Below are 12,530 nucleotides of genomic sequence, written 5' to 3' on the forward strand. Positions count from 1 at the left end.
ATCGCGCGTTTTTTTTCGGTCAATTTTTTTTGGCGCGAAAAAATTTTCAAATTGTTGATCTCCAAAATTCTCAAAATGCCTGAAAAATGATGCAAAAAAAATAATTTCATTGAAAGCACAAATTTCAACAAAACATCAGAATCTCAAAATCTCAAAACGTCAAAATCTCAAAATCTCAGAATCTCAGAGCTCAGAATCTCAGAATCTTAGAATCTTGAAATCTCAAAATTTCTGAATCTCAGAGTCTTAGAATCTCGGAATCTAAGAATCTCAGCATTTCAGAATTTCAAAACCTCAGAATCTCAAAATTTCGGAATCTCAGAATCTCAGGATCTCAGAATCCGAGTATAAGGGAAACTTAGAATCTCGAAATCCTTAAACTTCGGAAATTTAGAGTTTCAGAATTTTAGAATTTTAAAATTTCTAAAATTCGGAATCGCAGTGTTTCAGAATCTTAAGATTTCAGAATCTCAGAATGTCAGAATGTCAGAATCTCAGATTCTCAAAATCTCAGAATCTCAGAATCTCAGAATCTCAGAATCTCAGAATCTCGAAATCTAAGAATCTCCAAATCTCAGAATCTCAGAGTCTCGAAATTTGAGATTTTCAGAATCTCAGAATCTTTGAATCTCTGAATCATCAAATTGCAGAATTTTAGATTATCAGAATTTCCGAATTTCAGAATCCTAGAACTTCAGAATTTCAGAATTTTAGAATTTCAGAATTTCAGGATCTCAGAATCTCAGAATCTCGAAATTTCAAAATTTCAGAATCTCAGAATTTCAGAATCTCGAAATTTCGGATTTTCAGAATATCAAACTTTTCATCTCCAAAATCCACAAAGTGTTCTGTTTTATTTCTCTCTTCAAACCAAAAAATGTTACATGATGCAAAAGAAAAAAATTTCATAAAAATAAACAAAAAAATTATTATTTTCTGTTCTTTTTCTTGTCCAACGCATGTTGAATGGCCCAAATCGAAAGCGGTCGCATGTATCCCAACGCTCTGTACATTCCATCAGCGGTGATGGCTTCTGGGGTCTGATACTGTAGTGGGAATCGATTCCAAATCGAGTGGAATAACCCTTCAGATGTCTTGAATGCCATTTCATCCATTCCCTGTAAATAAATGGGTGCCTAGGAATTAGAAATTTTCAAATGGCCTAGAATTACATACCTTTTCAATCATCATCGCAGATAATGAATAAGTGATGCCAGCCCAGACTTCTTCACTCTGGATGCTGGATCCATCAACTCGTTCGCTGGCTCTAAAAGTAGACAAATCAGATTCTAGGACCCTCCTACCCAGCACTTACAAGAATCCATTCACCGCTCCACACTTCCCACCATCATACATTTCCACATTATACTTGAAAATCGTCTCAAGCGCAGACTGAATTTTCCCTTCAGACACCTGAATCGGCTCATCCATTGCTGTTAGAGCCCAGAATCCACACAACTGATCGGCCATCACAATTTTGGAGTTATCTGGGAGCTCATCGAATTTGAAGAATTTCCCATTCCATAGTTTTGTGGTGTAGGCTTCATAGGCCATGAGCAGTTTTTCTTCATAATCTTTGGTTGGGATACCGGCTCTTTTGAGCATTTGGATGTAGGAAGTGAGAGCAGCAATCCAGAGAGAGCCACAGTAAGCGCTGGAATTTATATCAGGTTTTATAGTGTTCCGGACAAAAATATGTTTGTTTTAACAAAAATAAAAAAAATTTTCTCATTTGTGGAAAGTTTTAATTTCTTCAGTATTTTAGATATATTTGAAACTTTTGAAGTACTCGAAATTTTTGAAAAACTGAATCCGAATTTCTGGAATCTTTTATTTCTTGATTGTTTGAAGTATCTGTTTTTTTGGACTTTTTATTTTTTGGAGTTTTTTTTTTCAGAATTTCAAAATTTCCGAATTTCAGAATTTCGGAATTTCAGAATTTCATAATTTCAGAATTTTGGAGTTTTTCGATTCAGAATCTCAGAACTTTAGAATTTGAGAACTTCAGAATTTTAGAATTTCAGAATTTCAATAATTGTAAAAATTTCAGAATTTCGGAATCTCAAAAAGAAATTTTCAAAAACATGGAAAAAAGTTGTCAATTACAAAAACCAAACTCTTTTCATTTTCAGTGTAATCTGAAATTTTCAAAATAATGGAAACATTTTAGGTCGAATTTTCGGAATTCAAGCGTTGTCCACTGAAATTTGTGAAAAACGTCTACTAACCTGGTGCCAGTCATCTTCCAAACATCGTAAGTTTGATCAGCAAACCCGTCATTTTCAATCATTCCATCCTTATCCTTATCCCAATTCTCCAGTGCTCCATCCACAATTTTCGTGCATTTTCCCAAAAAGAACTCTAAAATCTCCTGACTATCCTCCTCCCCCTCGGCGATCATTTTCCAGTCCCGATAGCAACTGATCACAAACTTCAAATTCAAATCTTTCCAGTGTCCTGTATCATGCAAAATGTACGCGTTTGTATGGATCCAAGGGTCGGCCACTGAAAGTCGATGATGTTCTTGAATAGAAGGGAGATGGGGGCTGAAAAGCAGCAAAAAGCGGGGGGACAACGGACAGCAGAAGCTTTCCAGGGACTACAGTATTTTATGGATACTGTAGCCCTAGAAACAAAATAGACAAGGTTAGTACTTACTCGGATGTCCCATATCGTGAGGAATTCGGTCGTAGCTTTTGATGGTCATGGTGTCCCCGTCAGCTAGAGATGTAGCAGTTCCATAATCCACACGATCCACTTGATCGGCTAGAAATCGCATTCATTAAAAGTAATTTTAAAGAGCTAGTTCACCAAAATCCATTTGCATGGACATCTCAATCTGTGGCCAATTTTTCAAAATCGCCCAACTCGAATAAAAATGAACATCATACGTATTAATCATGAAGTACTCCCAGCTCTCCATGTATCCAAATCTGCCGTACTGCTTAAACTGTTTCTCAGTTTCCTCGCTAATCAGAATCTCATCAGTTCGCCATTCTGGATCATACTCAAACCATACAGTACTGCCATCCACGATATAATAGAGCTCATTGAAAATCGCGCTTCGATACCATTCCGGCAACTTCTCGTCGTTGATAATGGGGTCTTGCCATTTTCGAATAGCTTCTTGCCACGTTTCAATATTCTGAAGGCCGTGACGACAGATGGATGCACCGACCTCATCGGCATCGGGGCCATTGAAAAATCGGCAGTATCGTCTGGAAACAGTTTTGTGAAAATGAGTGTATCTTTTGGAGAAAAAACGTTTCTCGAAAATTTTCAAAAAATGTTTTTTCATTTTTCGAAAAATTTTTCGAGGAATGTGTTCCTCGAGATTTTTCGAAAAAATACACTATGTTTCGGAGTGTCGTTGCTGAAATTTCATTCTTCGTTTTTGGTCATTTCGAAGTGGTGGCCTAACTTTTTCAAGTTAAGTTTTCTAGGCCACCAGGCTAAAATGGCATGGAAATGGCCTAGCACACCCCTGGGGTGTTTTCTAGGTCATTTTGAAACAAAAGTTAGTCCAGCACCAGGCCAGTTGCGTGGTCTAGAAAATTCAACTTGAAAAAGTTAGGTCACCATGTTAAAATGACCTAAAAACACACCAGGGTTATGTTAAAGCAGTTTTAGGCAAAAAAAAAGTGGTGGCCTAGAAAACTTAACTTCCAGATGTTAAGTTAGAGTTTCAAAATGACCTAGAAAACACACCAGGGTCATGCCATTTCTAGGCCATTTGGAACTGGTTGCCTAGAAAACCAATATTGCAAAAGTTAGGCCATCATTTCAAAATGACCTAGAAAACACACCAGGGTCATATAAGAACATTTTTAGGCCGTTCGGAATTCATGATTTTCTAGAAAACTCAACTTGCAAAATTTAGGCCACCTCTTCAAAATGACCTAGAAAAAAAAACTGGGGCACGTTTGGCTATCTCCAGATCATTTTACCGTAGTGACCTAGAAAACTCAACTTGAAAAAATTAGTCACTCGCTTGAAAATGACCTAGAAAAGACACCAGTTAAATATCAGACAAATTCTACGTCATTTTAGTTAGGCCACTGTGTGAAATAGCCTAGAAAACACATCAGGTTAAGTATCATGCCATTTCTTGGTCTTTTATCGCAATTTTCCGACGAATTTTCGACAAATGTCTTGAAACCTATTTGAATGGATACACTGACGGCAAAATTTATAAAGCAAAAAAAAAACTGACCTGTTATAAAACCGCTCTGCCGTTCCAAAATGTACTTGTGGCATATACCAGGCCAGTGAAAACTGTGTGGTGTGCGATCCGTCGGGTGGAACGAAGAACGAGGAGCAAACTGCGATACCTAGCTCTTTGGGTTTTGGTGGGAGATGATCGTAGGCTGAAAATTAGAAATCCCAAATATTCCTTACACAAAAAACTCACATGAGAGATGTCCATAAGCTTCCAAATCACTCCATAACCTTCCACCAGTCCCATTCGGGTCAAAAAGACACGTGGTAACTTTTGCCCCATTTTTCTCCTCGGTTCCAATTGCATATGTCACTGGCATACCCTTTACAGTATGGGATAGAGTGCGAACAACCATAGTGTCTTTTTGAACCTTGTGACTTCTGAAATTCGGATTTCTCCTAGAGTTCCTAATATTAGTAACTCACTGGCATAGACTTTCATCATTCCATTTCTTATTTCCAGTTCCATTTCGGAATGACATTGTAATTGAAACCTCGACTTCTTCTGGAGAATCATTGAACACGTGGAAGTCGAAATTGGCCAATGGAAGCGAAGAATCCGAGTAGTCTTCTGGAATAACCGGTGACAAGTGTTCGACAACTACAGTAATCCCCGACGTCCCAAGTCGGAATTCTTGCCAAGCTCTTGGGAACAGTCCTCGATATCTGACGTCCTCTGCGGGAATAGTTGAATCCCATTTTGGTAGTACTGTAGCTGGAAACTCGGCGCAGGACAAAATTGACTGGTAAATGAGTTCAAAGGTCTTTTTGGAGTGAACCGATGCTATGAACTGATTGCATTTCTGCGTCTCTGTCTGTTCTTTGATTCCAGGGATTATTGAAAAACGATTGAACCCGCCACGAAAATCGGTACCAATGGAGCCGCTGCCAATTCCGCCTAGTGGAACACCTGCAATACTGGAAAGCTTGAAGAGAGAGGGAAAAATGTCATATTTTCACCTGCTTTGATTTTTTGATCTTTTTGTACAAGAATTTATTTGCTAAATTAAAAAAAAATGACGTAAAATCTGTACCAAACGGGTCCCTGTAATACAAAAAGGGGCACCATAAAAATTAGTTTTTCAAACGTTGGAGCCGCTAAACTGGATGCGATATTTCGGAGTGTATTTTTTGAAAAAAAATGTTTGGGGTTTTTTGATTAAAATTCGCCCCATGTGATTTCTAAGCCATTTACCATGGTGGCCTAGAAACGCAACTTGCAAAAGTTCGGCCACCATGTTAAAATGATCTAGAAAACACCCCAGGTAGGCGTTTTACAGGCCCTAAAATTTGATGACCTTGAAAACTCAACTTGCAAAAGTTAGGCCATCATGTTAAATTGCCTACAAAACCTACTAAGCGGGTATCCGGTTATTTTTAGGTCATTTACCATGGTGACCTAATAGTCTGAGTTGCAAAAGTTAGGCAACCTAGAAAACATAACAGGTGAGTATCAGACAATTTACAATGGTGGCCTAGAAAACTATTTGGAAAATTTATCTAACATTGTTAAAATGGCCTAGAAACACCATGGGAGTACCAAGACCATTAATAATGAAGGCCTAGAAAACTCAACTTGCGAAAGTTAGGTCATCATGTTGAAATGACCTAGAAAACACAACAGGTTAATATAAGTCCTTTCTATGCCACCAAATTTGTTTGGTTATTAATATAAGTCTATTCGAACAGAGCGCAATTACTGACCTGTGTAGGTAAAGTGTCGGAACACATTGAAAATGTCTATAAAAGCCTCTCGTCCATTCCACCACTCAACAAACGTATGAAGAGCGACTCTGAAAATCAAAAGACTAAAAAAGCTCTCCACGGCCAGCCGCTGCCGGCCAGGACAATTTTTCAAAACATCACCTCACAAAAAGCGGAATCAACTTGATCGAGTGTTTGAGTCGGGGAAAAAATGGTCGTGGGTTCGGAAATTCTGGAATCCGATCCCCTCGGGCTTTCCAGCCAACTCCCTCGAGCAACCGATCCCTCTGATCGGTACTCATTTCTTTTTTCTGAAAATATTTTTTATTATTTTGAAAAATGATCGAACGGAAAGTTAAAGAATTTAAAAAGCATCTGGAATTTGTTAAAAGTGTTTTGAAAAGATGAAAATAGGCAAAAGTTAGAGGATTGGAGACTTAGACAGAGGGAGAAAAATGGGGAGAGACGCAGAGATAAAAAGAAGATAGGACACAAAATAAACCACGGAAACTATACAGACAAACAGTTATCAGTCAATTTGTGATTATAAACAATTTTAGGGTTTTCTAACCAAAATTTAGGAGTTTGTAGTCAAAAAATTGTGTTTTTGAAAACCAAAATTATCGGATGTTCGCTGACTCTCAAACTTCCACAGTTTTATGGAAAACAAAACCTTTTTATACTGCCAGAAACAAGGACTGTGATTTCTGCTTGATATGAATCACTTATCGGATAGAAAGTATTCTGTAGTTTTGTGATAAGACTACGGATGATGTGAGAGAAAATTGAACAGCGTACGAAGGAGAGGAGAATCTCAGAATCTCAGAATCTCAGAACCTTAGAATTTCAGAATTTCAGAATTTCAGAATTTCAGAATCTCAGAATCTCAGAATCTCAGAACCTTAGAATTTCAGAATCTTAGAATTTCAGAATCTCAAAATTTCAGAATCTCAGAATTTCGGAGTTTCAGAATTTCAGAATTTCAGAATTTCAGAATTTTAGAATTTCAGAATCTCAGAATCTCAGAATCTCAAAATTTCTGAATCTCAGAGTCTTAGAATCTCAGAATCTCAGAATCTCAGGATCTCAGAAATTCAAAACCTCAGAATCTCAGAATCTCAGAAATTCAAAACCTCAGAATCTCAGAATCTCAGAATCTAGAATCTCAGAGTCTTAGAACCTCAGGATCTCTGAATCTCAGAATCTCAGAATCTCAGAATTTCAGGATCTCAGAATCTCAGAATCTCAGAAATTCAAAACCTTAGAACCTCAGAATCTCAGAATCTCAGAGTTTTAGAATCCTTGAAAGTTCGAATTTTCGGAATATTGTTTTTTTTAATTGGATTTCCGATTTTGGAACTTTTAATTTTTCTTATTTTTCGGAAGGAAGTTTCACGAATTCACAAGTTTTTGAGTTACAGGAAATCGAAAGTTCAAAGTTTTGAAAATCGAAAAATCTATATATTTCAGAACCTAAAAATCAGAATCTCGGAGTCTCGGAACTCCAGAATTCAGAGAATCTCAAAATCTGAAAAAAACTGAAAAATCTCTTCTGAATTCGTAGATCAAAATTTCGGTTAGATCAAAACATTATTCAGCCGAATTTTCCAATTCAAAACAGCACGAAGCTATGATAGGGAAAATTTTCGATTAAAATCCACTAAATCCCCCAAAATAATTGAAAGATTAAGAAACCCTTAGTTGTATAGAAGATTGACTTTTTGGAAATTTTCAATTTCGTGGATTGTTAAACAAAATTCGAGAAGAAGGGAATTTCATAGGGCTGATTTTCTAATGGTAATTGAATGGACAAATTCCAAAAATCTCGGAGTTTCGGGAATGGAAATTAAATTCAAAAACTGAAAGTCTTCCCAAAAAATATTTTGAACTTCCCAAAAAATATTTTGCTCCAAGAACTTTGGTTTTTCGGAAATTTCCATTGTCCAATTCTCCTGAGAAAACGCGGATGAAAAATGAAGAAAAACTATGACCCAGTAGCTGGAAGAAAAACAAACAAAACGTTCGTCAAAGACCAAAAATGTGAGCAATTTTCCTTCCAGCTCACCAACTTTAAAGGGCGGTGCAAAGCTATAGGAAAAGTGTTTTTTCCCCTCCTTTGAAACATTTTTGAGGTATTTTTAGTTTTTTTTTCTTGGATGGCAGGGATGAAAAGAAGAAATATGGAGAGCCCAGAAGTAAATAATAGGTGACACTGGCTTGTTTTTCTGACCTTTTTGGTTTTTTGGCTTTCTGAGATTTCGTGTGAGAAAATTTTATGACGATATTTTTCATGATGATGATGTGATAGTGGGTAAAATGGAAAACAAAAAGATAACGGGAAAGATTATGCTTTGATTTTTCATCATTTTGTATTTCAGAATCTCACAAAGTGTCAATTTTCAGAATCTCAAAAATTCTCAGAATCTTCGAATGTCAGAACTTTTGAGGTTCAGAAATCCAGGTTTCCGAATTTCAAAGTTTCAAAATTTCAGAGCTTCCGAATCTAAAATTCTCCAAAAGTCAAAATTTCCGATTTTTCAGAATCTCCTTTTTTTTTCGGAAATTTTTTCGGAATCTCAAAATATCAAAATTTCGGAGTTTCTGAATTTCTGAATTTTTGAATTTGGTATGTCAAGGGTTTTCGGACTTTTGGCCTGATTGATAAATCTCAGAATCTCAGAATCTCAGAATCTCAGAATCTCAGAATCTCAGAATCTCAAAATCTCAGAATCTCAGAATCTCGGAATTTCAGAATCTCAGAATCTCAGAATTTCGAAATCTCAAAATCTCGAAATTTCGGAATTTCAGAATTTCAGAATTTCAGAATCTCAGAATCTCGGAATTTCAGAATCTCAGAATCTTAGAATCTCAGAATCTCAGAATCTCAGAATCTCAGAATCTCAGAATCTCAAAATCTCGAAATTTCGGAATTTCAGAATTTCAGAATTTCAGAATCTCAGAATCTCGGAATTTCAGAATCTCAGAATCTTAGATTCTCAGAATCTCAGAATCTCAGAATCTCAGAATCTCAGAATCTCAAAATCTCAGAATCTCAGAATCTCGGAATTTCAGAATCTCAGAATCTCAGAATTTCGAAATCTCAAAATCTTAGAATCTCAGAATCTCAGAATCTCAGAATCTCAGAATCTCACAATCTCACAATCTCACAATCTCGGAATTTCAAAATCTCAGAATTTCGGAATTTCAGAATTTCAGAATTTCAGACCATCAGGACTTCAGAATCTCAGAATTTCAAAGATTTCAGACTTTTAGAATCACAGAATTTCAAAAACTGAGAATTACAGCAATTCAACATTTCGGAGTTTTTGAATTTCAGAATCTAAAGGATTGTAGATTATCAAAATTTTAGAATCTCAGAATTTCTGAGCATCAAAATTCAAGAACTTGAGGTTTTCAGAATCTCAAGATTTCATTCACAAGAAACATTTTTGAAAATGGTTCCGAATTTAAAATACCCTTTGTAGTCATCAAAAATCTTTTCAAACACTAGAAATGTTTTGAAACTTACATAAAAATCCGGAACCTTTGCTCTCTTTAAGTGCACACTAAGCAGACACTCCAAGATTTTTTTTTCTCAAGAAACTCAGAAAAAAAGAAATAACCCTCCCCTCATTCATTGAGAATTCAAAGAAAAAAAAGTTGTGTGTCCTTTCCTGCTCGGCGAGCGATCTCATGTGAATTGCACATTTACTCGAGAAGCTTCTTCCAAAAATAACTTGCTGTAAGAATATTCTATGACCTTTTTCTCTAAGATTTGAGGTTCCCAAATTCCTAAAATGACCCAACAGGCCGACAGTAGTCCCATCCCTCCGACCATGGTCTTACCAACCTTTCCACGGTGATATTTCCTAGGATACTAACAAGACTCCAAGTTAAAATTTTCCATTGTCCTGTACTATCCCCCAATTCAAAACGTTCAACACAGTTCGCCTAGAATGCACTCCGCATATTTTCGTTTGTTTTAGGCGTGGGGTCGAAATGTTTGAGGCTCTGCCTGAAAAAGGTCAAACATAAACAAAAGCCCTTTTCGGGGTAGGTTTCAAAATTTCAGTCTGTTCAAACAAAAGTTTTTGGGGAAAGAGGCTAACTGTGCAACAGATGTATAGAGCAAACTAGCTAGAAGCAAAACATCGGTTGCAAATATTTTAAATGTGTTGAAAAATGAAAAATAGATTTTCGAATGTACATATAAGAAGGCGTGACTGGCTTTTGATGATAAGCGGATTAGGGGTTTTGGGAGGATCAAAGAAGCCTGAAGTGACGATCTTTGAAAGGCTTTTTTGTTGAAAATTTTTAAATGTAAGTCGTTGTTTTGCAATGCACAGATACTAATAGGTATGTTCTTGATCTATCAATAGAATTCCCAAAAATTAGGAATCCGAAAATAAAGGTTTTTTTAAATAAAGGAGGGAAGCCAAGAAATTTTTTTGAGTTTTTTAAAGGAGGCCAGACACGAAAGTCTACGGAGTTTTCTTGGAGCGAGAGTATGTATTCTGTCGGAAAATCGTGCGATTGCGAGCTACTTGACGAGCATTTATTTTTTTAATATACACTAGATTTCTTCACTGTTTGGCAATTACTCCCGACTTTTTCTAGTTGTTCGGCCATTCTAGGATGTCGCCGCATGAAAACAGAAAAAAAAAACGAAAACGCACAGACAGGAGTGGAGGAGTCGAACCCGCGATGCACGACTGATACCCAAGCACGCACAGGTCCTGGGCGCGCATACGCATAATGGATGGGCGACGGATGACGCGCTGATGAATTGGGTACAGGGAAAGAGCGCCGGTGTGGGGCATATACGGGGCACACCGCCGCCGCAAAGCATCTCCTCGCCTGGCTTGCTGGCACTCGATGAAATGAACTAAAACGTTGGTTGGGGGTTCCTAGAAGTATCAGTTAAGTTCTATTGTGATGTGATTTTGTTCAGGTCTTCCGATTTCGTACTTTTCCTTTATTATTCCATATTCTTTTATATTTTGAACGACATTTTACTAATTTTTCGAAACTCAATGTTTTTGTTTTGAAAAAGACTTATGACAGTTTTCATTTTAATTTGATATGCAAATTCATATTTTAAAAATACAATCAAAAACAGAAGAAAATGGGAAAAAAATCGCTAAAAATTGTTTTGTTTTCATTTCAAAAAATATGTCTCACTTTCACTTTTTTTGAAATTGCATGAAAAAATTGAAAATTTTTATAATTTACACTTTGTAATTATTGCATACTTTTTTTATTCCACCAATACGATTTTTACAATAATTACAAAGTGGAATCAAAAAATCTCAATATCACCTATTTTGGCGAAAAACTTAGCAATTAACGAGTGAAAGACATGTTTCTGCAAGAATTCAGCGATTTTTTATTCTGCCATAACACTTTTTCACAAAAAATGTCGAAGGAATAATCGAAAAACCAGAAGTGTAGGCTCGATTTGACGAAAAATTGACAAAGTTGCCGGTGGATTTACGGTAAACAATGCGCGCATCCGGGATTTCGGAGTGTTGTAGTCGGCCTACCGTATCAGACCCATATCGCACACATCGCCCACCCACCTAGAATCCATCTAGGAAACGCGCGCATTCGGAACACTCGATTCAGCCTCTCCCGCATCGCACACATATGAGACTCGGCGCCGCTTAAAAGAACGGTCGCGTTCTCGCTTGTACAGTAACAGGGAGTTATGGTCTGCCCATTGTTATTTTCCGATTGTACTGTGTCATATATCAGAAAACTAGAATTTTGAAAATTTTCATGTCCGGCCTCCTTTAAGGTGATGCCAGAAAGGGGAAATTTTCGATGTCGGGAGTCGTAAGTCGAAAGTCGGAATCACTGAACCCATATATGGCATCAGTTGGCACCGCAGCATGCGCTATCGTAGCTCATCTGGTAGCAACGCGGTACCTCCATCGGTGGACCCACAAGTTCGACTCCTCGAGGGGCTCACATAAATGAAATTTAGAGGGAAATGTGTTGCGGAAGGAATGGCCCTGCCATTTCTTCCTCAACTTTAAGTAAATATACATTCGGTATTATTCAACGTGTAAACCACATCGGTGGCCTAATCATCTTATCTTATCTACGATTTGATCAATCGTCGCTATATAAACTGAAGAAACCAACGACAAGATGACTTCATTCGATCCATTCCGACTCTACGAAGAACGACTAAACGGCAGCTCGACCACCGAGGGACAATGATGGATACGAATGGGGACCACGAGCACAACTCGGAGGAAGGCCAAACTCTATACGGGAGTCAGCCGAACTCTTTATTCTTTAATAAATTAGTTGAAAATTAAACGGCTCACGCCCTCCCACAGAACAATTCCGAACTGCAAATTAATTTTTGATCTACAGAAAAAAAGTTTGGCGCGATCACAATTGCAGGTCTAAAACCATAATTTCAGTATTTTTTATTTGATTTTGTGGAGTTCCAAGATGATTCAAATGATTCTCAAAAAATTAATTAGTGGTTCATGTATGGTCCTTTTCCGGAAGAAATAATGTCAAAAATTGTCATTTTTGAAAGTTTTTTACAGAAAAAATCTATCTCCTTTTTCAGTTTTTGAGATTCCTAGGAG

General features: G+C 37.0%; 1 protein-coding gene across 1 annotated transcript; it reads right to left on the minus strand.

Annotated features, from left to right (window-relative positions):
* Positions 1–929: 929 nt before the first annotated feature.
* CBG10433 lies at positions 930–6,224 on the minus strand (the record flags this gene model as incomplete). The annotated part of the gene is made up of 11 exons (XM_045236813.1): positions 930–1,136; positions 1,177–1,267; positions 1,316–1,654; positions 2,229–2,546; positions 2,655–2,766; positions 2,812–3,218; positions 4,214–4,367; positions 4,412–4,599; positions 4,645–5,128; positions 5,923–6,011; positions 6,085–6,224. 11 exons carry the CDS (start codon positions 6,222–6,224, stop codon positions 930–932), a joined length of 2,529 nt encoding a protein of 842 aa, XP_045094279.1.
* Positions 6,225–12,530: the final 6,306 nt, after the last annotated feature.

This window comes from Caenorhabditis briggsae (genome assembly GCF_000004555.2).
Source record: "Caenorhabditis briggsae complete genome, chrV, whole genome shotgun sequence".
NCBI classification, from domain to species: domain Eukaryota; kingdom Metazoa; phylum Nematoda; class Chromadorea; order Rhabditida; family Rhabditidae; genus Caenorhabditis; species Caenorhabditis briggsae.